We start from the raw sequence: 26,437 nt of genomic DNA, 5'->3' as shown, positions 1-26,437 counted from the left end.
TAGATGGGTTAGGGGGGTCCCCCTCCTCCTTCAACAGATGGCGCATAGTGTGTGGTCCCCAGCGGTAGCATCCAATCACATCAACCTGTTGGAACTGCTACCAGTGTTCAAGGCCCTGAAGGCCTTCCAGACACACCTCCAGAGGAAGACAGTTCTAGTCCTCATGGACAGTACTACGGCCATGTATTACTTAAAGAAACAAGGGGGCACTCACTCAATAGGGCTGTCCAAACTTTCCCAGAACATATGGAAGTGGGCTGTCAAACAACATGTTCCAGGGGAATCTTCTGGCGGAAGTACTCAGCAGAGCACGAGAGGCGTCTACAGGAAGACATTGTACTCAGCGTCTCTGCAGAATGGGGCTTCCCAGAGATCGACTTATTCACCACTATGGAGAACGGCCAATGCCCAGATTACACCTCCAGGTACCCTCAGAACTGCTCCAAGGGGAATGGTCTTTGGATAACATGGTCTGGGAAATTTGTCTACGTCTACGCTCCCCCCCCCCCCTCCGATTCCCCTGCTCAACAGAATAGTGCACAAGATGCACCAAGAACGTCAGGATGATTCTGGTGGCCCCTATGTGGGCCCGTCAGCCTTTATTCTCCCATCTCATGGCGATGTCAGTCTCCCCTCCCAGGAAGCTGCCGTTCCCGTACAACATGCTGTCTCAAGACCAGGAGGAAACACTACATCCATGCCCTCAAACTCTCAACTTAGCAGCCTGGCTCCTGAGGTCCTAGGGTTCGGGAATCTCCAGCTCCCTCAAAGATGCATGGACATACTTAAAGAAGCACGAAAGCCTAACACCAGCCATTGCTACTCCAGCAAATGGAAGCGCTTTGTCATCTGGTGTAATGGCAAGGGCATCAATCCTATTCAATGCTCACCTAAAGATATCGTCTTCTACCTAACTCACCTGTGAGATTTAAGGCTGGTTTAAAGTCCACTTAGCCTCGCTTTCGGCTTACACTGTGTCCCAGAGCAAGGTTTCATGGTGGAAAATTCCTGTAATCAAAACCTTTATGGAAGGGGCAAAGAGACGTCATCCCCCTATTTCCAACCCAGATCCCGGGTGGGACCTGGATGTTGTTCTTGCCAGACTAATGGGACCTTCCTTTGAACCCATGTAGAAGGCTAGCCTTAATCACTCGCCTATAAGACCGCCTTTCTGGTGGCTATCACCTCTATAAGGAGAGTTTGTGAACTACAGTCCCTTTCAGTTCAGGACCTATTCGTCAAGATTCCCAAAGACAAGGTGGTTTTGCGCGCACACCCTCGCTTTGCGCCCAAATTTATCTCTTAAGTTGCAGGTAAACAAGTCCATAGAACTACCTACCTTTTTCCAGAACCTCACTAACGTGGCAGAAAGAAGCTTCAACACACTGGATGTAAGGAGAGCGGTTATCTACTATCTGGAAAAAAACAAAGCCACTAAGAAAAACAAACCAGTTCTTCGTCTCAGTGGCAGCTGGTAGAGAAGGGGACCCTGTCTCTAAATCAGCTATTTCTAAGTGGATCATAAACTGCATCACACCGTGTTACACTCTTGCCAAGAGAGGTCTGCCCTTCACGCCTAGAGCACACTCTACTCGGGGCACAGGGGCTACCATAGCATTCATTGCAATTGTTCCTCTTGATTCCACTTGCAAAGCAGGAACCTGGAGTTCTGTACACTCCTATACACAACACTACTGCCTAGATACACACTCTAGGTCTGAATTTCACGTGGGACAAGTGGTGCTAAGACATCTCTTTGCTACTGTTCCTTCACACATCCCACCACCATCTCTGGGTACTGCTCGCTAGTCTATGCACATCATGTGATTCTAAGCAGATTCACAAGCATCAGAAGACCTGCATTACTCACCGTAATAGCATTTCTGAGGATTCTATGTGCCCATACTCCCCCCCCCCCCCCCCCCCACCCCCCCTCGTGGAGTAGAAGGAACATGCACCTCTTACACCTTCTCTCTTCTGTACTCGCTCACGCTGACTGTAAGGCTCCCTCACCGCAAAAGAAAAACACAACCAGAGGGACTTTGGGTATACTGCAAGTCACGTTGGGGATAATTCTAGTCACCCATATTGACGTCCCCTTTCGATCTTAGAAAGAAAGATGCAATACTCCACGATTTCCACCAGATCTCAAACTATATGCACATCATGTGGATCTAAGCAGATCCAATCATTAGAAATACTGTTACGGTGAGTAATGCATGTCATACCAGAAGGCCGTAGGAGAGCCGCCAAGATGGGTCAAAGTGGTCATAGAGGAGAAAAAAAAGATTGGTATTGGCGGAACACGCTCTGACGCCTTAAAGTTAATTGTCCAATGTTAGTATGAAGTCAAATCAATTTAATCAAATGTTTATCTGTAGGTGATTTTATTCCCATAAAGTCAGCCGACATGTGTTTCGACCTAAGTCGTCCTCAAGGCCTTAGTATTCAATATTTGGTATGGTGACCAGAAATGGACGTTAAAGTTGAGTGGAGTAATACCTTGAAAAGAATCTTGTTGATCACAGGGTTAATTCCCCAAATGAAACTTTCAATGGCTTGTGCGCTCGTTCGATAAATAACTTCCTTATAGTTGGTCTCTAGTGGTTGTTAGACATGCTGGGTTAAGTCCCAAAGCCGAATTTCTGTGCCATCAAAGTTGCCTTAAATGCATGCCCAAAACAAGGTCCATGGGTTAGATTTTGGGTGCGCCATTGACAGTTAATTAAGCACAGTGAGGAAGGGGCCCACGCCTGGATTACCCTGGGTAGTTTAGGCTGAAACCGGAAGTCCCTAAACATAAATACAAAAAGGCTTTGAGCCCCTCTAACGAGAACGAACGCGGCCAAATGACCTGTTCTCTGGGTGTCAAACAAGGGTTTGACATGTGACGAATAATCAAATACAAATGTTGTACAATAATTACGCAGGCCTAGAAATTGCTGCACCTCTGACTGTTTTAGGTTGTTGTGTATTCCTCACTGCTGTGGCTCAGTCTGGGCTTGTCCTCCTTCCCACTGAGGATATGATCTGTCCTAAGTATACCACCTCCTTTTGACAATACTGCAATTTTTCTTTGTCCAACTTGTAACCTTTGTCTGCAAGGATCGTCCGGAGTTGTATTGTCTTTTCCTTCACTGTTCCTCTATGGTGCTGCATACTAATAGATCATCTACATATTGTTGAACTGTGCTGGTCATGTGGATGTTTCCTAAATCCATCTGGAGGACCCTTTTGAAAACATTAGGAGATTCACAGTACCCTTGTGGTAAACAAGTGTGCTGGAATCTCTTTCCGTGATATGAGAATGCGGTCAAGTACTGGGACTCTGGGTGTAAGAATATGGTGAAAAATGCATTCTTAAGATCAATTCTAGTGAACAAGACTGTCTCAGGGTATTTTTTTTTTTAAACCAAGTTGTTTTTTTTCAACAATACAAACCAAACTTGCAGTACATTTTTATGTCATTTCGGATTTACATCACTCCAGGAATGTATACTGCACCCCCAATGTCATGATGCCTACCCCTGGGAAACCAGGTCCAGCCCAGCAACCTCAAAAGCAGGCATCATGCCATTTTGAGTGCCCCCAAAGACCCCAGCTAGGGGCTGTTTGGGTGCAGTCCTGGCGCTTATGGCGCCAGGCTCATAAACATAGAGTCAGACCATGCTGCATACTTACCTGATGCAGACCATGCTGCATACCTACCTGGTGCAGAGCATGCTGCAAAAGGCCTCAAGCCAAATGAGGCTTAGGAGGGACTATTTTACCTGAGGGACTACTTTTTACTCGGGTGGGGCTATGGAAGGATACTTACCTGGGACTTCTTCCAAGGCTATTTAAACCACGCCCGAACAGCAGCACCCGCTTCGCGTTATTCTGCATTCAGCAGCGTAACGCTCACCGTGCCTGCAGCAGCTTCCAGTCTTCTGCCACGCCCGCTTCAAGCCCGGAGCTCCTAGTAATAAGAAGAAAGAAGGAGAAGAGGTTAGAACAGGAGCATCAGAGTAATCCTTACCTGAATCCTTGATCCATCACGCACTCGAGCTGGAAGCAAGAAGTCACACGTGCGTTGCCTCGCATCTCGCGGCGTTGCGCTGAACTCGCCGGCCTTCGCTGCATCTCCGCATTCCATCGCGATCTTCAGCATCTTCCGGCCGCTCGCCGACACCTAGGGAGACAAGAACAACAAGGTGAGCTAAGGGAAAACAAAAGGACAAGTAAGCAAGCTACCCCCCAAAGACTTACCTGATTACCACAGGGGGTGCTTAGCTCATCTCGGGTCGGCGCAGCTTACACTGCATCTTCGCCGTACCCCGGCCCCTAAGGGGAAAACGAAGGGCTATAGGGGAAAACCTATCTCCACAATAGACTTACCTAAATCTTACCGGTTACCACGTGGAACTCTTCGTGTCGGCAAACCTGCAAGGAATCGGACAGAGTGAAGATCAGACATTTTGAACTCTTTCTACCTACCGCCTCACGGCGCCTTGCCTGGATTCTTAGAGTCAATACCGCTCTGGAACTCGCCAATTCCTCCACAGCAGTGAAGTAACTGGTCATCTACGCGCCCCTGCGTTCGATGCAGGATGGAGAGCTCATCCTTCCAAACCATCAGGTGAGACTAAAGAGGAGATATCAAGAGTGATCTGTGGGAAGACAACGGGGGGTGGGGAAGGTGGGTTAACGCTCAATTCCACGGGTGGTTAATCCTCTTTCTCCTTTGCAGAAGGATATTCCTGCGAGCCAGACAAACTAGGCTGAGTGGGCCAGTCCAGTCAGTCATCTCGGCGCTACGCGTCACGCTGGTGGAAACAACAGCGGCCCAGTTCTGATCGACGCCCCCGTGGGAGCCAGGTGAGCGTAACACCTAACCCCTTCCCACCCACCGAAGCCTATTCTCCTACACATTGTGTTTCTTCGTCTTGCAGCTGGGGTCCTTCTCTCCGTATTCTCTCCTGAGTCCTGGTCGCTTGACCAATCTTGCGTGGGCCAAAATAGCTTAGCTATTAAATGTTTGCAGGCTATCAAGGTTTCTGCTTCCTCCTCCCCACCAGAGTTGCTTGCCTCTTGCCATACTGCAGTTTCAGCTCCTGCCCATTTCTGGAGGTCGTTCCACCACACTTCTACTCTCGGACCGTGGCATACCTTCCATCTCATAGCGACTGTGCTTCGCAAGTATGTATGCCAGGTCTTTTAGTTTGCTGACATGCTTAAATTTGCGTGGTCTGGTAAACCCTCCTATCAAGCACGCCCACGCTGATTCTACTATTATCTTAACCCCCCTTTACCTCCAGCCTATGTGCTACTTCTCCCCAGAATCTCTCAATTACTGGGCACGCCCGAACATATTCACCATCCCGGCATTCTCCTTGTCACATTTAGGGCATGATTGTCGTCCTGCATTTTTGAATTTAGCTATCCTCTGGGGTGTCATATACGCTCTATGGGTGACATATAGTTGTATTTGCTGCAACCTTGCATTCCTTGACACCTTCTTATGGTATCCTTGTGGTATCCACATTCCATCAGTCGGTCTGAAGGTATGTTGCACAGTTTTTTGTAGGGTTTGGCACTAGTGGGTATTTTGTTTTTTCACGGGGTAAATAGCTGTGTTGCATGGTGAGTCTGAGGGTACTATAATTCCTTGATCAAGTAATGCTTTGATTGTGTCATAAATTCCCTCATCGGCCTCGTGTAATGGTAGGGCTCGGATTGTGTTGGTGCTATAGAGTGCTTGTATTACTGCGGCTATTCTGTTGTAATGCGTGCCTGGTGTGGAGCATACAATGCCCTTGTCAGTAAATGAGATGGTCATGTTTAACTTCTGGAGGAGTTCCTACCTATAGGTGCACTGGTGTCTCTGTGCTGTGAAGTAATGGTGCTTCTATCTATTGAATCCCTATAGTGAGGCTAATTCTTCTGTAAAAGGCACCCTTACAATAGCCCCAGAGAATCCATAAGAAACCATCCCTCCTGTATACAGGTTCGGGTGGCTTCTGTGTCTGCCATAAAGGTGAACATTCTGTCCCCTATCCTCCCTCCCACTGTAGGTTCTTTGTCTGAGTCCGGGGTGATTGAGAGGACTAGGCATGTCTGGTTTGCTGTGGGCTGTCCCATTGCGTATACGTGTTTGACCCTAGAAGTGTGAAAGTTTTGCTCTCTCTCTAAGACACTGGCTCCAGTATAGTGTCACTGTTCCTCGTGGAATGGCATTTTGTTCGCATGGTACCGTATTTGCTTGTGATGGGGCCTGTTGGGTGACATTCTGCATGTCATTCAGGGTTTGGTATTGTATGGGTTGTCCCTGTGTGGGTGTGATTACTTACACTGGGACTACGTTCTGGGGTTGTGCAGATCCTGGGGCATACATGGGTCCTGGGGTTATTATTTGGTTTGGGATATAAACTCCCTGTGCTTGTCCGCGGTACGAGAGGTCTGGTGTATAATACTGCATTGGGCGTGTCCCCGGGTGAAATTGCATGGAGTGTCTGCTTCGACAATACTTAGCCATGTGTCCCATCTTTCCACATGTCCAACATGCTCCTCAAAATCGTGGTAGTAATCCCCCAAATCCTCCCTCTTTTTGTGAAAGACCTCTTGTCCCTTGGGCCCCGCCCCTGTCTGGTCGATTGTTATGTGGGTTATTTGTCCATTCTTGTGATGGCTTTGACTGTTGTTGGGCATCTGCAGGGTTGGTTATTACTGCACCTTCCATACTAACTTTCGCTAGTTTCATTTGTACTAACTTTGCCTCTGCATGCTGTGACTTTTCTTCTGCTGCCCTTTCTCGCACTTGCGTTTACAAAAATGTAGTATTTGCGCCTGTATCTCGCCCCATCCTTTTGCTTCCATGCCTAGTATTCTGTCTGATTCTGCCTGTGGGAAGACCCCGTCATGATACATGGTAGTAGAATGGTATGTTCTTTTGCCATGTCTCCCCTGTATCATCTCGCCACATGTCTTGGATGGACTGAATATACAAAGCCGGGTCCTCCATCGTGTTTTATTGTACATGCCATGATGGCACCTACGTCGGGTTTATCTGGCTATGTCCTTCTCAATGCATCCCACACAAGGGCCCAACAGTTGTGAAGTGGAGCTCCATTGTGTGTATCACTCTCTAACCAGACCCTTGCAAGGCATAAAATAAGCAGTGTCGCATAGCAATTTGCTATGTAATTCTCTAGGTTTGCTAATTAAATTGGCACTTGTGTAGCAAAGCTAGCTATTTAAGTTAACCTGTTCAATGAAAGCACACCTTGCCCTGCATTCTTGTCTTGCCTTCAGGGCTCTTCCCGCCCTCTTTTCTCTGTTCACTGCAAATTCAAAGGGGCTAATTGAGTGAGAGAGAGAGAGAGAGAGAGAGAGAGAGAGAGAGAGAGAGAGAGAGAGAGGGAGAGAGAAAGAGAAAGGTAGAGAGAAAGAGAGAAAGAGAGAGAGAGCAGTAATCTTCTTAAGTGCCAAGACCTGTATGGGAGTGCTAGGCATGTATTTTTCCTTCAAATAATTGCAAACAAGAAGTTATCAGGCTGATGCTTTTATTAGGCCAACTATATTGTGTCTGGCAACTTTCTTTTTTTTTTTTAAGAGTCATGCAATTACATTCTTAAAAATGTTATTTGTTAAATAATGCATAATTAAAGAATTGCTACTGTAAAACACTGCATTGTCTGCATGGTTAACAGTAAAGTGCAGGTTAGTGTACCTAAATCTCATAGTGTCAACTATATTTTGTTTTGTTGGGGATGATGCAGCATATTGACGATCAACACTTTTTTGAAAATGTACATTATCGTATGGCCAAAAGCTTTTCATGGCAAGTCAAGTTTTGTAACCTGCTGGTTGCATACATCTTGTAAATGGTGCTCAATACATGAGATTTTACCATGCTCCTTGACATTCTATCTTATCCCCCTGTTGCTTTGTACCAGCTAACCTGAAAATGAGATGGCCGCAAACTACAATATTGCAGCTAGTTTGCCCAGTTCTCTGCTTGCTACGCGATCGATTTTGCTTGGTCTCTTACTTTCTTTTCTCTTAAATACACAAAACGAACTAGATGTTTATGCAAGGTAATGATCAATAGTTCCATCCAGTCTGTATAGCTACAGATCTACTACACTGCCATACAGCTTTCAGAGCTTGCTTTGCTCTATGATAATGACTGCATTATATATTGGCACCTGTGGGAGAGAGCTGGCCAAACAGTTTTCAAAACCTTTTTATCAAATATATTTGTGTCCATTCATGTAGCTAACCTTTCACATTTTACAGAGACTCATATAGGGATCGCAAAGTCTTTTCGCTCACTCGCATAGTCGAGTAGATTTTATGTAGGGCGTTTACCATTTGCAGGGGATGTTTAAAACCTTTATTTAACATTTACTAAGTCTGCAGTACATGTCAAATAAATGTTTCACTGTGTATTGCTGGCCTTTGGGTGGCATCAGAGTGCCAAACAAAGTGGGTTTGTGGTAACATGCACCAGCACATTAAAATTTGGTCAAGTGCATTTCTCTTACGTCAAGTAAACTAAGATACTCAACCTGACCGTCTAGTAGAATTTTAAAGAGTTTGCGAGACCTGACTTAGCTCACTAATGTCTTCAACGGTACACAAAACAGCTTTGTTTCCCATTTTATGTCTTTGGTACAAATATCTTCTGGTGACATTAAACATATTAGTACATCATTGCTATTCATATGGGTTTGTTTGCCAATCAAGAAAAGTTTAATTAGCAAACTCTGCCTTGCTTTGGGTACCCTGCTCTTTCCCAAACAGTGTTTGTCTGAACCCCTATTATATTGGCTAATACATTTCCTATACATCCTACTGCAAAGGTGGCCCCTGCTGTGTGTTTTTCTAATGCGTGGATCCACTTGCCCGCCCCTGCTGTAAGGGTTGGTAGGGTCTTATTTATTTTTACCCATATGGGGCAATGGTATGTACTGTGATCTGCGTACCTCTTTTTGTATTAATGGAAACTGCCTCCCTGATTTTGGGCTTTGATGTTTCCTAGCCTTTTTCTCCCCACATACTACTGCCATTGTACTGGGGCGAGGACTTCTCTCCCATTGAGTCCTCTCTTCTTGATCCTCTTCAGTTTCCCAATTTTCCTCACTCTTCTTGTTCATCTTCCCTCATTCATAATCTACACCCTGTTGCTCTGGCTCTTTTATCATAGCCTTATGCAATTTTAATAGTATTCCCCCTGCTGCACACGTCTCAGCATCTGCCATAGGGCAATGCCCCTCCCTCGACCTTGCTTCCCTTCGCAATTCCTCTTTTATGTATTGCCGCTTCTGAATCTCTACGCACTTTTTATATTTTGACTATAGCTGGATTTGGCTCGTCACTAGGCGCATCTGATCCCCACAATGTGTTGGTTTCTGAATAAGCTGGGGGTTTGTATCAGGGGTTTGTATATCCTGCTGCAGGTCTTAGAGGATAGGTTCTGGTTGTGGGCAGGGTTGTCGGCTGCGCAGGCGCTGGAGCCTGTGCCAACTGGGTGTGTTTTTTCTGAGGTGGTCTGTCGTACTTCTGCTGCCTGAGAGGGGCATGGCTGGTGTACCTTCTGTATCTCCCTTTTCTTTATTCCTGCTCTCAACCTCCTCATATAGTTTTCACAATTCTAAAGTACTGTTAATGTTAAATGATAATTGTACCGCGCATTATCACCACCGGAGTGGTCCCCTGGCGCTCTGGCAGATTTGAAAAGGAAAGTGGGTGGGGGAGAAGTTAGTGGGAACGAGTGGGATAAGTGCAAGAGAGCAGTGATGTGCTGTTGGCAGCTTCACTTAGGTTAACACCGTTCGCTGAGCTTGGGGTTGCTTTCCGTTCGGTATCCGTCGTGTGCTGTTTTTGTGAAGCTATGTGTGGTTTGTTTTGTTGTTGCAGTGTAGTGAAGTTTGTGCGATTTGTGATGCTTTAGGGTTGTGGTTGTTTGGTTAGAGTTTGAGAGGTGTATGCAAAGGGGTTAAATTGTTAGTGGGGTGGTTAATGGCCTTGGTATCTAGAAGTGATGTGTGCTGAATTTCTACTTTCTTTCTAGATGAGGTGAGCGAATATCTCTGCATTTCTATCCTGATTGTGCATTGGCCAACATTCCCAATTGTGTTCATATGACACATGTAAATATTCACTGCTATATCCAGATGCAGCACTAGCCCTCCTCCAAACCTATCCAGATACAAATCAAGCCAGCATCCACAGCTCTATCCAAATATGGCACTTGCAGTATTCCCAATGCAGTCTAGTGTGGCAGTGGCCAGCATCCGCTACTCCGCCCAGATGTGGCACTGATGGGCACCCACACTGCTGTCTAGATGCGACGCAGGCCAGCGTCCACAGCTCTGTCCAAGGGTGGCACTTTGCCTACATTCACATCTCCAAAGAGTGGTATTGCTCACCCTCGTAATCCCATCTAAATGGGACGCAAGCTAATGTTCACATTAGGTACTTGCTATCTTTTACAATTCTGTCTGGGTCTGGCGCAGACTAGTGTTCCCGGTTCCGTCCAAATGTTGTCCTTGCTATCATTCCGAACTCTGTCCGGTGCGGGCAAACCTTCCCAACTCTGTCTAAATGTGGCACCTGCCAACATTCACATATCTAACCAAGTGTGGCACTTGCCAATGTTCATGGAATGGGTAAGGTTGTAGGTAGTGTTGGGCATGTATGCTAAATCTGTCCTCATGGGGTTGTCGCTTGTGTTCTATTCCACCTACTGTTTCTTCTTTTGTTGTCACATTTTCCTTAGTCGGTTCCGGGTGTTGTCTGTGTCATCATATATTCTGTCAGTCTGTTCTATGTGTTTCCTGTTAGATTGTTTAGTTGTTTGTTTGGTTCCGAGGTGTTGAAGAGCCTACTCTGTGGACAATAAATGGGTGTACATATGCTGGATTTTATTTTTATCGTCTTTGCCCTTGGCAGGCCATGCTGTAAAAATGTTCTTTCGGTTCCCATTATTGTACTTAATTATATTCTCCCTATAAGTTGTGAGCTCTTTGCAGATATGCTCTACTGGAGTACCCACTTTCTTTTAAACTTTGAAAATCACAAACAACTGATCAGTACCTACTATTCACAAAAGTGTATTTACTATGGCGCACTCCTTAGTAACCTCATAAGCACAAAACACAAAAGGGCAACAAAGAAAACAACGCCTGAACACAAAATCACAGTGCGTCTCCACGCATGTCAAAATTCCCAAAACTACAGCCCCTCCCACACGCAGTCTCGACCCCAATCTTTTCTCCTCACTCAAGTCTTACATTAAATATTTGCCTCTGATCACCTGATACTTTACAATTCAATTGAAAGCACACTTATTTAGACAATGTATTATGTTCCCCGCCTCTTGTCCCTTAGCACGGACGTAGGGTACAGTCCTCGCTAGTGCAGGACTTCCCACTGTATTTCTAAAGCAGCGCTGCCATCCCCCCTTTGCTGAGGTATGTGTACACTTCACTTACCAAGTCTTATAAATAATGTGATGTTACTGCTCCTCGCTATTGGAGCCCTGTTTAGTTTGTACTATGAAAGAAAGAGAAAAAAACAGTGCAAAAAGACCACGTGTTTCACACCGCCACTCACTCCACTTCTGCATTTATGCTCACTCTTCCACTGTAGTTCTCAGATCAGGTGCACTGGCGTGCTATGGTCTTCCGGGGCTGTTTCTCCCCACAATGGGCCTGCACTCGAGGGGGTGGGCCAAGGCCTGAAGTGATTAGGCGAGCCACTGGGTAACCCTGGCGCATGCTACCTCCTCCTAGTCTGCGCAGTCTTCTGCTACATTTTATGGCCTCATAAAAATGGCTGCATTTATAGTACGATCAGAGGTGAGGTAACAACAAATGTTACTGATTATTTGCAAATTGCCAGCCCCTGTTTGGACAAAGTAATTTCCGCTATAGGTGAATCTATACAATACCCAGCCCTATTGGCATAGTCTACCCTTGTGACCATGCTCCGACATCAGTTTAATCATTATTTGGCACTGAGATCATCTTCCGTCTCATGATGCTGATTGGATGCTACTCGTTATAATTTGTATCCTCTAGACTAAATGTTGATTGTCTGTTTCAGGAGTATTCGTGGAGTGAGTGACTTAATAGATTTCCACCAATCCCGAGGTGAAGTGTTGACATGATACTATTGGTAACAAAATGATAACTTTACATCCTTTCTCAAAGTCTTCATCGGTTGGCACCAATTTACCGTTCCCACCATTATGAACTGTCGATTGACAGTTTAGCGTTGCAACTCCTTGTTGGAAACATTACTCGCCTTCTCTTCAACACTTCCTTTCTCTTGATTGAGTATGACTTCATTGGCTCTGTCTTTAACCAGTGTTGTGTGTGGTTCCTGTCTTAATGATTGGATCTCCTTCAGTGAGGCTTTATTACAGAGGGCAGTCCTTTCGGAGCATGTATACTCGGCACTGCTCATCGTTTCACCCTTGCTAAATTGTGACCTTCATTGTGATGTGTTTCCATGTGCTGGCTAGGAACATAAGTTGCTATCTTTTGACCACAGGCTTGGGAACTTGGCTAAGATGATGTGTCACAATCAATCCGTGTGCAGTATGTGTCCCTTAACTCTGGGGTCTGTTACTTCTTTGTTGCTTTTGCATGATCTCACTACCCAAATACAGGCTTGAGAATGTGTTCGCCTACCTGCCTTGACCAATCACTGCGTGGAATTCAGTCTTGCTGTGGGAAGTTTTACAGCTTTGTGTATGTGTGCTTCTTTGCAAGAGCCTGGCTGATATTCTCTTTTAATGGGATGAGGATCTTTATGATTCAGGGATGGCTGAATGTTATCTCGAGGCCTACTTGTGTTGTTCATTCATTTAGTTTAAAAGTTCACTGTCGTTTGCTATCATTACGAGTGCTCCTAATGGTTCCCTGACTAATGTTAAATGCTACTGTATTTGTTAAGGATATGCGGTTATGCTCGGGTAGAAGGTCTGCACTTTAGGGCTGACCTATCCCTCAGGGATACTGCTTTCTGCAGTATGGATGCTAGCACATGTTGGGCCTACACAGGGAATTCGTTATGGGTGGGGCTGCTTTCTTTACAATGTGCGTTTCTTCACAGGGACTTTTGAAGCTTGTGTGTCCTTGCAGGTTGGGGGCGTTGGATGTACTCCCCAACACATTACAGCATATTCATGTACCCCTTACGCATGCTTGAATGGACCATGAGCCCTCGCTTTGAAGGGGACATTTTTGTAGGACACTCCCAATAACGCTGTATTCCTGTTGCTGCTGTCGTCGCTCTGTTTTATAATATAAATGAAGCATCCCCTCTTTCAAGATATGTTTTTTCCCCTTGTTCTACAGATTTTAGCAATGGCTCTGGCTGGCGTAGTTTAACAAATGCCCATCTGTCAATGCAGATCTTGCTGTCCTAGAGTGAGACAGATCGGTGTACGATACTGCAAGTTGGTACCATTTTTAAAATGTGAGCAGCTGGGCTCATTTCTTAACTGAATGTTGGCACTGATAAACTGTTTGAATCACAAGAAACTTGTCCTCAAGCTCTTGTCTTGCTATACAATCTGCACAGGTTAGTTTTACTGAGTATACAGCAATAAGATGTTGTCTTTATTGAATGTTTGCCCGGATAGTTTCTTGTCTTAGTATAGTATTGGCATAGGTTGGCTAATGCTGTCCCAGGAAAGTTTGATACAGTAGGCACTCTTCTTCTGAAAGAAGGCACGGTAAGACTCGCCTTGTCAGTTATTCCCCCTGAGCAACGGTATGCCTAGAGATGTGTTCCTTGCCCACTGGGACTAGCGAACAAAGCTGCACTTCACTGAGGCCCAGCAAGGCTGAAACATTTTTGGTTTACTTGTGCTTCCTTGCCTATGGGATGTGCCCAAACAGGTTGGCCTGGACTGCTCCCAATGGTGGCATATTCAAAAGTAATTTAAATATGGGTGGTAATGACTCAGATGGATTAACGCCAATGGCATGGAAAGTCACCCAGAGCAATGCACGTTGTTATGCAAGACCTACGATAAGCAGTACCAAATAGCAATTTGCTATGCAATTCTGTAGGCTTGATACTTAAATTGGCACTTATGTAGCAACGCATGCTATTTAAATTACCCAGTTCAATGAAAGCACAGCTCTCCATGCATTCCTCTCTTGTTCTCTCTGCCTTTCTTTCTCTGTTATTTTGATTATCTTTCTTGCACTGCCTCTTATGTTATTGTCCTGCCTTTCTCCAATCTGGATTTTCTATTTCCAGATCTCCCCGTATGCTGTTGATCTATGTTTTCTTATGTTACTGTCTCTGTCTCTTTTGCTCTGCTTCTATCCCTCACTCCCATTGTGTGTGCGTGTGTCCTGTTATTTACCTCGTTTGCCTTCTCCCTTTTTTTCCCTCTCTTATGTAGCTCATTAGTCTCTCGCTTCCTGTTGCTCGAATTCCTGTTTTGGATTGTTTAATACGTTCTTTGTTCTCGCAGCCTCAAGCCCCCACCCCTCACTTTGTTTCACTGTATTGCTTAGGTTCGGCGTTGCTCTTTCTATACTTTTTGTCTTTTGACATGGCCCCAATAAATACTTAAAAAGCTGGAAATGCTTTTTCCATTTACAAATCCAGTGCCACTTTACCATTGGGTGCTCCTTTTTTAGATGTGTGCAAACCTACTTTAGGCCATTAGGTTGGGAATCATAGAGTTAGAGGTGTGACTCACCAGATGCAGTACTTGCTTGAATGCAGATACTTTACTGGCACTGTATGCCATTACAAGTATAGCAGCCCTGATTGCGGGGGGGGGAGTGGGAGTGGGGGGGATGGGTGTGTGTGTGTGTGTGTGTGTGTGTGTGTGTGTCTCTGTGTCTGTGTCTGTGTCTCTCGAGCCATTACAGGTATAGCAGGCCTGATGAGAGGGGATAAATGTGATCACTGTGCCATTTTTTACTGCGACCACTGAAAATGCTGATGTAAAAGAAAAATCGATACCCTTTTCACCCCATATATATGCAAGGCAAGACCCCCCGCACCGCACTCCCCTTTCACCCCCACATTCATTATATATATATTTATATTTGAAATAAAAAAAGTCAACATTTTCAGTGGTCGGCGTTAGAAAAGGCTCAGTAATTGTATGATCCCGATAAGAGGTGTGTGTTCTGAATCACTGAACATTTAGTAGTGCTTTTGATAAGTCAAAAGCTGTCAGCTCTGTTACAATTGAATGTTACTTGCATCTTAAACACCTACCTTTGATGCAGATGCATTAACTCACCTATCAACAGGGTTTGAACTAACAGGTTACACAATGATTTCTGCAGCAGGATTATTGACCCACTGAGCTACCTTTCCCAACAGGCTGTTGACTTGGAAAGGCAAATAGGCTTAGGGCACTGCCAGTTCCATGTGAGGCTTGCCTGACATAACTGGCTTGGCAAAATCCCTCAGCCTGTTTGGACCATCCTACATGAGTCCGTAGATTCATAATGAGGCTTTGAAATCTGCTAGATTTTTGGTAGTGGGACTGAGTAATGTGACATGGGAGAAGCAGAAGTTTTGAAAAGCGCAAGCCAGAGTAGGAGGGATTGAACTATATGACAGCATAGCCATCTTTTCACACTGTCCACCAGTGTGTATGACACCAGCTCAGGAGGATGGTAGAAAGGATCTATGTTAAAAGACCACATTTGTTTACTACGAAGTTGAAAATCCCGCATGTAAAACACATTTTCTGTATTTTTAGTGCAGGAGGAGACCGCTCGCAGAAAACCCCTCCACAGCCGTCCACTTTATTAAATACCCCTACCCAACACCCCTCCCATCTATTCTTTGAGGGACATTTTTTTGTATTCCTTGCCAGGTTTTCTACATTGCAGTAATGGGATTCAGGAATTTTGTAGTGAAACTGGTGGGAAGAGCTCAGACACTGTTCTTGCTCAGTACTTTAGCTCGCTGCAGAAAATGCCAACAGATGTTTGTGCTTTGTCATTTCAGCAGCTCTTTTCAGAAATTCAGGTACAGCCCCAAAGCATAGCAGTGCTGCTAAGAAATGTGGGCATGATGAAATCAGCCCTGCTGTGAATAATTGGCACTGTGAGAAAAACAGAAAAGTTCCCGTATATGGGAACTCCCGTCCTCTGCACATTATCAAAAAAGGTTCAATAATGAGTCCTGTTAATGAAGGGAATATTTGATGAGTAATTTTCACTTTCTGTCATAGAGGATTTTTGCATAATTGTGTTTTTGACAAAATTCAAACCTGAACATACATATACACATGAGTTGTAATGCACATCCCAATGATCTTAAGATACACAAGTTATTTCATAAAACTTGATTCTTTTATTGTAGGCCCTACGCGTTTCGTGAACAATCACTTCTTCAGGGGCAAATCATAATTACTTTTCATTTAAGAAAAGGTAACAGGCGATCCTTTCCAGAAAGAACATGGCATGATAACCTGTTCTGAGATGAGTTTGCAGCACACGCTTTTTGCTCACTGTACCATTCACAGATGGAAAATACCCATTTGCATATCAGTCTTTGTCCTGCCCACATGGGCAGTCCAGCACTGAAATGCTATGGCAATTCCTCTCTGAACAAGAGTACCAACAGCAACCCCATACACATGTTTCAGCCTTGTTGTGCCTCATCAGTGAGGTAAAGCTGTGCCTCTCTGAGCACAGTGAGCAGGGAGTCCACGTCTTGTTGCCTCCAGGTAACTCAGGGTGACCAACCCCAAGTTCCTTGCAAATATTTCAAAAAAGGTAGCGGGCGCTCCTTTCCAGAAAGAACATGGCATGATAACCTGTTCTGAGATGAGAGTTTGCAGCACATGCTTTAAATAGTTACTTTTCATGTTAATATCTGGAAAAAGAATTTATAATAATATTTCATTAATATGAAATGACGCATAGCGAACAATTCTTTCAAACAGCAAAATGAATTATTGACAATCTTATCCTAAAGTTAATAAATGAGATTCGTGTTTTTACAAAACAACCCATGGTAGATAATACCCATAATAATGCATATTGCAATCCACTTGCCTAGAACTGTCTTCAATTAATGATAGATATCTAAGTTAACTAAGCAGTCCATAACATGTTACCTTTGTGTGCTCCAATGTTTTACACATAAATTGTTTTAAATGTTCATCATGATTTCAAATACAGAGTCTATAATCAATTGTGCATGATTATATTCTGCCTAAACACTAGAAAGAACAGGGTGTTTAAATCTGACCTAGTAATAAATGCTCACCAGAAGTCCTACCACGGGCCAGAAAGGAGTTTTTCATTATGTGCAGCGTAACCGAAGTCAATCAACTCAGGTAAGTGTAAAGGAAAGAGGATTCCTAAATAGATGCAAATATGGAAAATATTCAAGGATGCTATATTGCAAACTCGTGGAGGCAAGAGGTAAGAGTACAAGTAGCTTACCCCGAGTCAGCATAAAATAGAGGTTGCGCAGTCCAATCGGTCACCAGAAGAAAGGGTCATTACAGGAAATATAGCTGCAGATTGGCCAAAATACCAACAAAGGTCCCATAAGAAATCACCTGGAAGTAATAGAAACGACCAGAGTAAATAAAGTAAAAAAATGGTAGATGGTTGAATAAGCGCAGGTAAGTAAGAAAAAACCCTCCAATAACTTACTTGGGAACAAGTGTGTCTGTTCTCGGCTGAACCGCTTCCTGGACGATTAGACCAGGAAGGCACGGCTATATATACTAGGATACGGACGTAATGCCGTAGTAAGGCGCAACGTTCGCGTACGCGTATGACGTGTGGTGGGACGTCAAAGTGTAAACACTGTGACGTCACAACGCGCATGCGTATCATGCGAGATTCACGGTAAAGAGGAGATCTAGTCAAAAAAGCCCAATGGGTCTGTAAGAAAGTAAGTAATGCCACTGGTAAAAATAAATACCGGATAATGTACCCGGTCGATGAAGGGGGATCTAGCAGCCACCTCAGGAGGACGTGGAAACAGTAAACATCACCTGAGCGAAAAAAACACCACAAACACGTTTGTGGGCGAATGATGTTGATCAGTGAGTCACAGTGTAAACACTATGACGTATAAACGCACATGCGTGTCAAGAAGTAAGAAAAAAAGTCAAACAAATGCCGAGGGATAGATATAATTATACAATAGCCCCAAGGTGCTAAGGTGAAGATAATCATCAGAATATCCTATAAGTACGTTAACAAGAGAGAGGAAATGCTAAATGGCTGGTTATACTAATGTAAAAGCCTGACTGGCTACTCCTTAATTGTAGTGGTAGCGGGGACCTAAGTCTGAAAAGATTGCACACAATGCACTCATAGTAAATGAATTTGCATAGACCATCATAGAGGGAAATATCACCTCGATGCTTATGATGTGCGTATAGCAGCTCTGCAGATAAATTAGGCTACTTTGCCTGAATACATAGCAGTCCTGTTCAGAGGTAACAGTACAATCCGTGCCACTGAAAATATATACAGCACTGCTTCTACCTGCATACATTATACCCGCGTGCGGTGGGCGGGTGGTCCGAAACGGAGTTAATGTAAAGTTCAGACTACATGCCCAGCTATTCCTTGCTCTCTAAGACGACACACTATGTACAGTGCCCTTTCATGCATGCACACAGACACATATACAATCTTAAGACTAAAAATAACACATCTTCATATAGAACACCAAATGCCAAACCATTGCTTACTGGGAGGCTCTTCTAAAACTTCTAGACATCAAACGCAATTGATGTGCTTCTGTGAAGAAAAGAATACAAGTATGAAATGCCCATTATGCGGCAACTGCGCTGCCTTTATTAAAGCTGATGATAAACAGAGGAAAAGGAAGCAGACATGCAGCACTAGTTTAAGACAATTTTCATTGTACACAATACTACATGTGTCCTAAAGCAATGTGAAAAGCATGTTCACTATTCAAAATGCTTCAATAACACTGTAACCTACAAAATGCAGGCAGTTGAATAAAGTGAACAAAACACAAATTCCCTTCTACATTACGTATTATCTTGTTAGGATTATTAACAGAGTGTTAAAAAACAAATACACTAGGACTCACCCCAGTTGCTTCATTCAAGGAACTGTGTTGATTGCTAAAGTAAATAGTGGGTTTGCAAGCTCCTGCTGGCCAGCCTGTCACCAGTGACCTCCAAGATGTATAGGTGTGCTGCTATAAATATCCTGTTTAAGCTGTACGCAAGGAAGAATTAACAGGGCAGTATTGACCAGATTTCTGTGCGTAAAAAAGCCTGATACGCACCTTATCTGGAGGGCTGCCCCCAATCCAAAAAAGTGCCAAAGTACTGCGTGAGAGTGCAATGCAAGACAGGCTTTCTTTTTTTTAAATAATTACAAGTCTGAGGTAATCGATGATATTTGTATTAAGCTAACTATATGCTGTTTGGAAAAGACCTATAAGTGTTAACTTAATTTTCTTTTTTAAGACCGTCCTGCAATTCTATTTTTTTTCTTTTTTTAAATTTGTTTATTTATAAATCAACACACAGGATAATTATACAATCACATCATATGTAGCTTCTCAGATCGTACAGACACAAGATCCCCTTCTCCCCCCCCCCTGCGTTCCACGGCGGGCATAGTTCTCGGGCCTCAGTCGGACTGGTTTGGTGGCGGTTGCGGGTCGTCCATAGAGTGAAGGGCTCTTGCAATCAGGTGTGGTTTGTGGGTCAAGGCCGGGTAGTTCAGGTCATAATCCAGTACTGGCGCCCAAATGTCTCAATCGGTGAAGCAATCCCGCTTTGGCTGCCGTGACCTTCTCCGCTATCAAAATATCCCAGAGTTTGACCCAGCAGAGGGCCATCAGAGGTCCGTCCGCAGACTTCCAGGTGCGGGCCACCGTGATTTTAGCCGCTAACAAGAACTGGGACACCAGGGCAGCTCTTCTCCCCGACCTTGGGTATGAGCCTGGCAGTGGGATCCCCAGGAGGACCTGTTCGGGCGAGAGCGGAATGGTCACCTGGATGACGTCCTGTATGGTGGCTAAACGGAGAGTCCAGAACTCCTTCACTCGGGGGCAGGTCCACCACATGTGGAAGTAGGATCCTAGGAGGCCGCAAAGTCGCCAACAGTGGGGGTCCAGTGCCGGTTGGAAGTGGTGAAGGCGTAGAGGAGGGTAATACCAGCGCAGGTGTAGCGTATGGGCATACTCCCGGTTGGTAATGCAGCGGGATGCCGAACGCGTTCTTGTCCAAATGTCCACCCAAGTGTGATCCTCAATGGTGTGCCCAAGGTCCATTTCCCATTGAGACATATATGAAGGCCTAAACTGGAGGGGGTCTTCCTGCAGCAGTCTATATAGGGCAGAGATCTTACCCCGGGCCGGTAGGTCGTTCACCATCAGCTCTAGTGAGGTAAGGGGCCTAGTGGCCGCCGCGCGGGTCTGCGGGTGGGAGCACAAGTGTCTGAGTTGGGCGTAGGAGTACCTATCCGTTTCCGCTAACTGAAATGTCACTTTACAGTGTTCAAATGTTAGGGGGGAGTCCCCTTCGAAGAATTGCCCTAGAGTGGCCAGGCCTCCTGCGACCTAGTTTCTGAAATTTCGAGGATGGGCCCCAGGGGAAAAAGCTGGGTTGAGGAAGATTGGAGAGAGCGCGCTCAAGTCTCCTGGAACGCCCCGGTACCTGCGAGCCCTCTCCCAGGCCTTTATCATTTGTTTTGTGGCCGTTAGTGTTCCCGGCCAGCTTTGGCGTAAGGCTCTGGGTAGGAACGGGAGAAAACGAAGGGGGAGAGAGAGGCAGGATTGTTCGATCTCCACCCATTTCGGCCGACCTGCAGCGAGCCCCCATGCTTGAAGGTGGGCCAGTTGCGCCACCATTTGGTATTTTCGGAGGTTGGGCACCCCCAGGCCTCCCAGTCTCGTGCTGGCCATCATTGTTCTCCTAAGGATGCGCGCTTTCTTCCCCCTCCAGATGAAGTCCACCATCTTCCTTTGGAGCCGCTGTATGGGGGGAAGTGGAATGGTGGTCGGGAGCGCGGCACAGGCATAGAGGAAGCGGGGAAGTAAGTTCATTTTGCATGTCGTGAAACGGCCTAGGAGGGAGATCTCTTGCGATTGCCAGCGGGTCAGATCCTTTTCTAGTTCCTCGAAGAGTGGCGGAAAGTTAGCCCGATAAAACATTTGTTGGATGTGCGGGGATCTGGACCCCAAGGTAGGGGATCGATTTGATGCTCCACTGAAAGGGGCCTCTCTCCTCTAAGGACTCTCGTTCAGCCGGGGGCAAAGCCCACTCCCAGCGCCGCTGACTTTTGGAAGTAATCGCAAAGCCCGAGACCGTCCCAAAACTGTGGATTTCAGTTAAGGCCTCCCTCATGGATCCCTCAATGTTTGTAATGGTGAGTAGAACGTCGTCCGCATAGAGGGCCACTTTATGTTGCACAGAGCCGGTCCTCAGGCCACTGATTCCGTGGTTTCTCTGAACTCGTTGAGCCAGCGGCTCCATGGCCAAACCAAAAAGCAAAGGGGACAAAGGACATCCCTGTCTCGTTCCGCATGTGAGGGAGATCGAGTCCGACAAGCGGCCGTTGATTCTCAGCCTAGTCCTAGGGGCCTGGTAGTTCGCAAAGATCATTTTCCGGAAAGTCGGGCCGAAGCTAAAGGCCTCTAGAGTGAGGCGCAGGTAAGACCAGTCCACCTTGTCGAACGCTTTGGTTGCGTCCAGCGCCAGTAAGGCCAGTTGTTGAGAGTCCCGGGTGGCGATCTCTATTAGGTCCAGAGCCCTGCGGAGGTTATATTTTGTCGACCTGTGGTTTATAAACCCTGTTTGGTCCGGGTCTATGATGTTTGGGAGGATAGGTGCTAGGCGATTGGCCAGGATCTTGGAATATATATTGGCATCCAGATTCAGTAGGGCGATGGGTCTATACGAGCTGATGTCATGGGGGTCCTTCCCGGGCTTGGGGATAAGAACTGTGATAGATTCTTGCATTGTAGGAGTGACCGTTCCGGTGGCCACGAACGAATTAAAGAGGCGGGCCAGAGGGGCCACTAACTGGGGCCGGAAGATTTTGTAAAAGCGGGTGGAGAATCCATCCGGGCCCTGGGCTCTAGGTTTTAAGCTCTTAATGGCTGCCTCAACCTCCTCTGTCGTAATCGGCGCTTCAAGATCTTCCCTGGCTGCCGGGGTGAGATGCGGGAGGGCCGCCTCTTGGATGTAGGAACGCTGTTTAATCAGGTCTTTCGGGGCCGCCGTCATTATTTCCAAGTGGTGAGCGGTTGCCAGGCATATTTTCTCATGGTCCGCGTGGTGGATAACCCCCTGCGGATCGCGAAGGCCCAGGATAGAATTCCGACTCTTCACCTTTGCCAGTTTGTTAACCAGGAGTTTGTTGGCCTTATTGTTATGGGCATAGTACCATTGCTTGGTTCTGGTTAGCAAATTCGCTGTACCCTCAGCGAAGTGAGCTTCAAGCTTTTTCCTGGCCATTTGTAAGATCCTGTAGGATTTGGGGGCCCAACCCTTCCTTTTCTGAATAGCTTCAGCTTCACGGACCTCGGCTTCCAGGATGGCTCGAGTCGCCTGCTTTCTTTTGTGAAATGCGGCACCTTTGGCAATCAGCTCCCCTCTGAGGACCGCCTTCATGGCATCCCAGGTGTTGGCCGGGGAAGTGTCCTCATCCCGGTTTTCAGCGAAGAAATGCTTTATGGAGCTGGCGATTGAGTCTCACTGCCATGTCCCCAGAATAGGGTCATATAGGCACCACCACCAGCGGCGTGGAGGGGGCTTCGGGTCGTGGGACCGCAGGGTCAATGTAACTGGGGCGTGATCCGAGAGGATCCAGGGGCCGATTACCACATCATCAGTGAAAGTCAGGATCTGCGGGGAGGTCAAGATCAGGTCGATACTGGAGAAAGTACGATGCACATATGAGTAGATGGTGAAGTCCCTCTCATCCAGGGATAGCGCCCTCGGAGTCTACAATGTTCAGCGTGCGAAATAGGTGGAGCAGGCCAGTGGCCAACTTCAGGTCTCTGGGTGTCGGGGGGGGGGGGGTGGGATCTGTCCTTGAGGGGGTCCTCCCATGACGACATGTCCCTCAATGAATGGGAGAAGGGAGCCCTCCTGATATTCGTTCGGAGCGTACACCGAGATGAGGGTATAGAGCTGGCCATGAATGGAGCATTTGATTGCAATGAAGTGACCCTCCTGGCATCGCCTCGAGTCAAGGATCTGGGGCTTCAGATCCTTTGCAAATAAAATAGCGGTGCCTCCCTTCTTAGTTCCGTTAGAGGCAAGGAATTGTAGCGGAAAGAGTCTGCTCCGCAAGCGAGGAAAGTCCCCTGGGATTAAATGTCTCTTGCAAGAAGGCGATCGAGGTCACGTCGTCTTGTAGCCTTTGTAGGATTGATTTCCTCTTCGGGGGGGAGTTCAGGCCCCTAACGTTCAAGGTGGTGAACTTAAGTTTCAGATGCGAGGGTTGGTCCAGAAGATTCACTTGCTTGAGGGGGGGGGTGTTATCTGCAATTATATTCTTAAAAATGTAAGTTGTTACATAATGCATAATTACAGTATTGCTACTGTAAAACATTACATTGCCTCCACTCCATGTTTTTTAGAAAAGTTTAGGTTAGTTATCTAAATCTCATATTGTCAACTATATTTCATTTTGTTGGAAATGATGAATCATATTGACGAGCGAACACTTTTGAAAATGTACATGATCACACTTCCAAATGGATTTTGATGGCAAACCTAGTTCTGGAATTGCTGGTTGGTAGTCATCTGTGCAAATGGTACTCAACTCATGAGCTGATCCCAAACATTTGAGATTCTATCTTGTCCCTCTGTTACTTTACACCAGTTACTCTGAAAGTGAGATGGCGGCAAACTACAGTATTTTGCATAGTTTGCCCAGTTATCTGCCTAATACACCATCCACTCTGCTTAGTCTCTTCCTTTCTTTCCTTACATAATGACTACACGCAGATGACTAGATGTTCACGCAAAGTAGTGATCAATACTTCCATCCAGTCTGTACATGTACAGATCTACTGCAATACCACGCACTGTAGTTAGCCTCCAGAGCTTGTTTTGCTCTACTATTGATTGCATTATATATTGGCACCTGTGGGAGAGGGCTGGTCAGTCAGCAAGTAACCTCCCACCTTTCATGCTGGCCCGCTGCACCTCTGCCGCAGGCTGAATCTCTACTGGAGTGCCACACGTTGACCCCATCCCTACACACCCCTTACCCACTCACCTGCACACCTCCTGGCTCACCTTCATTTCCTGGAAACAGTTATTTCCGATCCTGTCTAATTTCTTTTTAATGGCAGCTTGAATGGTGCAAAGCCTGGTTCCACCACATATGGCGGCTCTGAGTGCTAATAATGATAAATGCCACATTCCTGGCCACGCAGGGCTGAAAATATACACTTGAGCCTACCTGACTCTGGTTTTAGGACCGTTACAGCCCTGCCGTCCACTGAAAGTGGTATTTAACGCTATAATGAAAACAGTTGATATCAATGACGGGCAAAGCCTCCGGCAACATCATACATGAGATCAGGCTATAACTTTCCTTTAACACTTATTTGTTTTTGATTCATGAAACCTCTGAAGTTCTCCTTACACAGCAAATGATGGGTAAATCCTAGAATAAATGGGACACTGCCCTGTGCAACACCGACAGCTGCATAGAGCCTTACATGAAAATTGTTTTCATAGAGTTTTTATCACATCTATTTGTGTCCATTCATGCAGCTTTACATTTCAGACACTGATCTCATTAATGTCTGTCTTCAGCGGTACCCAAAAATGCTGTATCGTTGCTCATTTTATGTCTAGGAAACATCTGGTGACATTAAAAATATTGGTACGAATTACTAGTCAAATGGGTTTGCTTGCTATTCAAGAAAACATAAATTGGCAAACTCTGCTAATCAATTTTTTAAAACGAATGTATGGCTTATGATAAAGCCATCCAACCACCACTTTTTAGTTTTAGTTAGTCTTCCCACTGGGTCTGTCTAGAAAAAGGTGGGTGAATAGAGCGTGTGATCACTACATTAGCTGGTCTTTGTTCAACATTAGGATTTTGTGTTCATTTAAATGAGAACTTGGTGTAACAATGTGTGTTGTTTTTTTGTAGAATGGCTTCAAATGTCACTGCATGTCCGAGTCCCATCAAAGGCAGTTGCTTCTTGCATCGGAAGACCCTCAACAGTTTATGGACTACTTTTCAGAGTGAGTATTGCCAAACACAAAGTATGAGAAAATCTGCCTGTTAGTAAACTTGAATGTGAGTATTTACTCTGGTACTAGCAAGGTTTGCTAAGACGAGAGCCCAGATATGATTTTGAAGTGGGAAACCTGTTACTGCTCGTTTTTTGAAGTGGTGAAGTGAAATGATTTTCAACGTGCTGAAGCAATTTCCCTTACAAATGGGCATATTTTCTTTAGTCCAGTGTGACCGAATCAGGGACTTGATCCTGTCAAGGGGTTATAAGGACTACTCTCAACCTGGGTGTAGGAGTTCTAACATTGTAGGTGCCAGAGCTAGTCCTGCCCTAGAGTAGGGATGAGGGAGTTGGGTGGGCCCCAGTCTTTGCTCCACCCCCCCCTTCCGTGTCTTTTTACAGGTGAAAGGTACCACACTTCATCTAGTCTGCTTAAAAGGGGAACAAGAGTGAAGGAGGAAAAAACTAGGGAAGAAGGTTGCAGATGCCAGGAGAGAATTGGGCAAAGGGGAAATGCATTGCATTTGTGTGGATGTAGGTTAGTCCATTACATATGGACTCCCGTCTAGCGAGTTTAAGACACAGAGCAGTATGTATTGGGTTGATTCCAAGACCGTTTTGGAAGAATTGCTCGTTATATATCGAGTAGTGTTTGGTGTTTGTGGTGCTCGCCGGTTCTGCTCGGGCAATTCTGGTAGATATGTAGTCTTAAAAAACTGCACTATCTATTGTACCACACCTAGATACCATGCACTGGATAGATTGTATATTAATCTAAATGCAACACACTACCTTCCCCCAAAATACATCTAAGTGCAAAACATTGGGGATCTACCGCTGAATCCCACTCAAGTATGTTTATACAGAGACATGGTGTCCACTATCCTGGTCTCAGCTCAGCTCTCACTGTCTGCAACATATAAAAAATCTTCTGCAGCTTTCCATGCGTTAATGCACCACCTATACTAATTTTGTATCGTAATTAGAATGCAGCTTCAGGGAGAGTGGCAGGGTGACCTGCCTCCATTTACTCACCCATCAATACCACAAACTGCTCGTGACCCACCTCTCTGGTAATTGACATGTATTTATTGGTGATTTATAAGGTGCCAATGAAACGGCCACCCTGTAGCGCCCCAATAAATATGTTCTTTTAATTTGCATGCAAGGGATAAAAGGTTTGTTAACTTCATTGTTATATGTAATCCATGCTTTTCTAACTTGC

At 45.5% G+C, this 26,437-nt stretch overlaps 1 protein-coding gene across 1 annotated transcript in view; it reads left to right on the top strand.

Annotated features, from left to right (window-relative positions):
• Positions 1–26,437, top strand: part of KIN (Kin17 DNA and RNA binding protein) — a 375,593-nt gene that overhangs the window by 36,680 nt on the left and 312,476 nt on the right. Inside the window, exon 2 of the mRNA XM_069629676.1 lies at positions 25,125–25,219. Within this exon, the coding sequence (XP_069485777.1) occupies positions 25,125–25,219 (95 nt within the window). The remainder of the gene's footprint in view (positions 1–25,124; positions 25,220–26,437) is intronic.

The sequence above is a fragment of the Ambystoma mexicanum genome, chromosome 12 (assembly GCF_040938575.1).
Source record: "Ambystoma mexicanum isolate Mex_15411 chromosome 12, UKY_AmexF1_1, whole genome shotgun sequence".
Classification (NCBI taxonomy): Eukaryota; Metazoa; Chordata; class Amphibia; order Caudata; family Ambystomatidae; genus Ambystoma; species Ambystoma mexicanum.
The sequence above is the reverse complement of the archived record's forward strand: the minus strand, read 5'-3'. Positions and strand labels throughout refer to the sequence as shown.